General features: G+C 34.6%; 1 protein-coding gene across 1 annotated transcript; it reads right to left on the bottom strand.

Moving 5' to 3' along the window:
* Positions 1-1,391: 1,391 nt before the first annotated feature.
* On the bottom strand, positions 1,392-3,198 carry LOC114175925 (heavy metal-associated isoprenylated plant protein 7-like). The gene is made up of 5 exons (XM_028060777.1): positions 3,050-3,198; positions 2,735-2,957; positions 2,436-2,641; positions 2,268-2,355; positions 1,392-2,086 (listed from the first exon to the last, which is right to left on the bottom strand). Exons 1-5 carry the CDS (start codon positions 3,056-3,058, stop codon positions 1,653-1,655), a joined length of 960 nt encoding a protein of 319 aa, XP_027916578.1. The 5' UTR covers positions 3,059-3,198; the 3' UTR covers positions 1,392-1,652.
* Between the last annotated feature and the right edge of the window lie 280 nt (positions 3,199-3,478).

Here is a 3,478-nt window from a genome sequence, read left to right as displayed (position 1 = left end):
TCATATTTGGTGTTAATTTTATTTTAAATATTTTTTGTAATAAATATTTATAAATTTTGTTATAAAAAAAATTACAGAAAATTACTATCGATTTTCTTATAAAATATTTTAAATAAAAAACTTTTTACAATAAATTTTGTAAAAAATACTTACGTATTTTATAATTTTATAAAACTAATTATCTACAAAAAAATTACCTATCAATTAAAATTCTTATCAAAAATAATAGAAAAAAAATTTCTTGCAATTTTTTTTAACAAATTTGCAAGAAAAATCTTATGTAATATGAGAATTTTTAGTAGTGGTAACAACTTAATCTTATTCTGATAATAAAATTTAAATTATCAAGAAGAATATATATATATATATATATATATATATATATAATTTATTTTTTGTTTTTTAAGAATAATTTCTTACACTTTCGCTACACCGAATGTTTGACGGTGAAAATTTTACCAAATTAAGATTTTGAAGAATTTTTGGACTACAAAACTTTTTGAATAGATAGAAAGCTTGGATATTCAACCCTATCTAAGTATTAGTCTTTTTCTTCTTTTAATTGGATGATGTTAGAAGAGATGTTAGTAATGTAGGATTAAAGTCTTGAAACTTGCCTAGATTACTTGGATTCTTATAAAAAATTATTGGATAAAACACACTTTAATTTAGCTAAGGGGAATTAATATTACATATCTAGAATGTGATAATTGTCATATGTATGAAAGATGCATAATTTTATGTTTTGACAATAGAGTATGTGAAATTTGAATTTATATATATATATATATATATATATATATATATATATATATATATATATATATATATATATATATATGAAGTTGGTGTTTGTGCTAAAAGATAAGTATGCATTGTTATATTTTGTGTATTTGAAAAGAACGAAAAGTGTATGAGAGATGAACATCATAGTTGAATCAACTTATAGACATGTATATATTATGGTATAAATGTACTTAAAATTTTATCTGTGTGGCCCTTGATGGGTGTTGTAGAATACCTACAATAGTATCATGTTTTGGGTGACAATTAAGTTAACAAAGGTATATAAGACTCAATAATTATATTATGTCCAATAGCTTTTAAATAAATAAATAAATAAAAACAAGTTTCATGAATTTACTAATTACTTAACATGCATCACTCACTTTTTGTCCTTTGTTTATAAATAAAAAAAAAGTGATAAAATAATTTTGCTTTTTTTCAGGATATCACCTCACTCACTTCATGCATCACCCTTTTTACAGCAGGACAGAAAGGCAGAGGGTGCTGTTAGTTGCTCCTCATAAATGCATACTTTTTTTTATTTTATCTTATCCCAACTTCCTCACACAGAGCTTCTCCCAAGAAAGTCACGGACAAATTGAAGATAAAAAAAATAAAAAAACATTAAAATTTGTAATTACTTTTCACTTATACATTTCCATATACATAATTCATATAATGCTATCAGTTTATGAAAAAAAGTACAACCATTACAAAACTCCACAGCTTATGTGTAGATTCATTTCACTTTTTTTGATTTAGCAGAAAAAGTACAGAAGAAAAGAAGAGGCACATCTACTATATCTCAGGATATACCAATCAATCACTAAAATTCTTCCACTATTACCCCTCTCATTCTTCCATTTTTACATCACAGAACAGGCATTGGGATTCTCATCGCTGAAGATCTGGGGAGGGTAAGCTGGTCCAGGGTATGCATACAACTCCATGCCATACCTTGGAGGGTTGTAATAATACTCACTCTTTTTCAGCTCCACCACTGTGTTTTCTTCTGTGCCTCCTTCTTCTCCTTTCCCTTTCCCTTCACCTTCACCTTCACCCTCTCCTTCTTTCTTCTCCTTCTTCTCTTCTCCTTCACCATTTTCCTTCTCCTTCTTCTCACCTTCCTCTCCTTTACCCTCTTCTTTTGCTTCCTCCTCCTTCTTCTCTCTCTCCACTTTCACTATCACTGCATGCTTCCCCGTCCTCTTCGACACCTGCTCCACCAGCTTCTCTGCCTCCAACACCCCCTTCACGCTCACCTCTGAACTCTTCAGATCTGTTTCCACTGACTCCACCCCTGCCACCATTTCCAACACCCTTAACATTATTAATCTTACATTAAACACACATACCCTGTTTTTTCATCCCAATTAAATGCAATTCAAGTCTCGTAACTTTGCTAGCTGGATGGACCACTTTAACATTTTTTTTCAATTCCCTAACACAGGACAATCAATCTACAAAAACGTTACACTAACCTTTCATTCTCTCTATGCGTCTCTTGATCTCCTGGGAGCAAGCTTCACAATGCATGTGGACTTTCAGAACCACCGTAATAACCTGAGGCTGCGCAGAACCAGATAATCTCTGATGAGACGGAGTTCAGAAACATGTAAAACACGAAAACAGTGAATTGATTAGTGAACCTCTTCTTTCTTCTCCTCTGGTTTGGGCTTCTCTTCCTCTTCGGGCTTTTTCTCTTCTTCTGCCGGCGGTTTTGGGATCGGAGAGAGGAGCTCCACCTTTCTGTGGCTCTTCCTCTGTACTCTTTCTAGAACCTTCAGCGGATCCGCCTTTTCGCCTTTCACCACCACCTTGTGAGACTTGCAATCCGTGAGGATATCTTCCACCCCTGAAATTCCAACAAAGTTCTAGAACAATCAGACAACGTGGGAAACAAAAAACATAAGTAAGACACAAAAAAAAAAAAAACAGTGGTTCTGACCTGGGAATCCTTTGAGGGAGCGGCGAACCTTGCGAGCACAACCCTCGCAATGCATGAAGACTCTAAGCACGATTTCTGGCGGCGGCGCCGGAGATTCCTCCTCCTTGGATTCCTTCTCATCTTTTGACTCCTCTGCTTTTTTGTCTTGCTCGGGTTTCTTCTCCTCCTTGGGTTCCTCTGCTTTTTTCTCCTCCACTTTGGTTTCCTCTGGTTTTTTCTCTTCCTGGAAAAGAAAAAAAAAAGAAACAAAAATGAGACAATGATAATTAGATGAGAAGAAGAAGAGGAAAAAAGAGAATGAATGGTTCCGGAGACCTCGCCCATTGGTGTAGTGGGACTCACTGCAGAGATAAGCTCGGTGGTAATGCCTTTTGCTGTGAAAAAATTCAGCCTTTTTATTTGTGCTGTGTTTGTGTTTGTGGTTCTTTCTCTCTTATATATATTTAGTATAAGATTGGGTTAATTGGTAGAGTGTGAGGGCATGAGATTTGAAGCTACTCATTCTATCATCATCACATGACGTGGCATCTTTTAAGAGGCACGTGCAACGGGGGACTTCATGCTTCCAACACATGGTACTTGGCTGTGGTTACACTCTCACTGCACTACTATTTCACTTTCACATTGTTTTTCCAATGACGCACTTGGGCAGTTTTGGAATTCTCTAGAATCTATTCTCTTCTGTGTGCTCCTCCCCACCACACGCTCCTGCTCCTCCCTTGGTTTTCAACTCATCTCAGTCAA

This window comes from Vigna unguiculata, chromosome 3 (genome assembly GCF_004118075.2).
Source record: "Vigna unguiculata cultivar IT97K-499-35 chromosome 3, ASM411807v1, whole genome shotgun sequence".
Lineage (NCBI taxonomy): Eukaryota > Viridiplantae > Streptophyta > Magnoliopsida > Fabales > Fabaceae > Vigna > Vigna unguiculata.
Note: the sequence above shows the minus strand (reverse complement) of the source record. Positions and strands in the feature narration are given on the sequence as shown.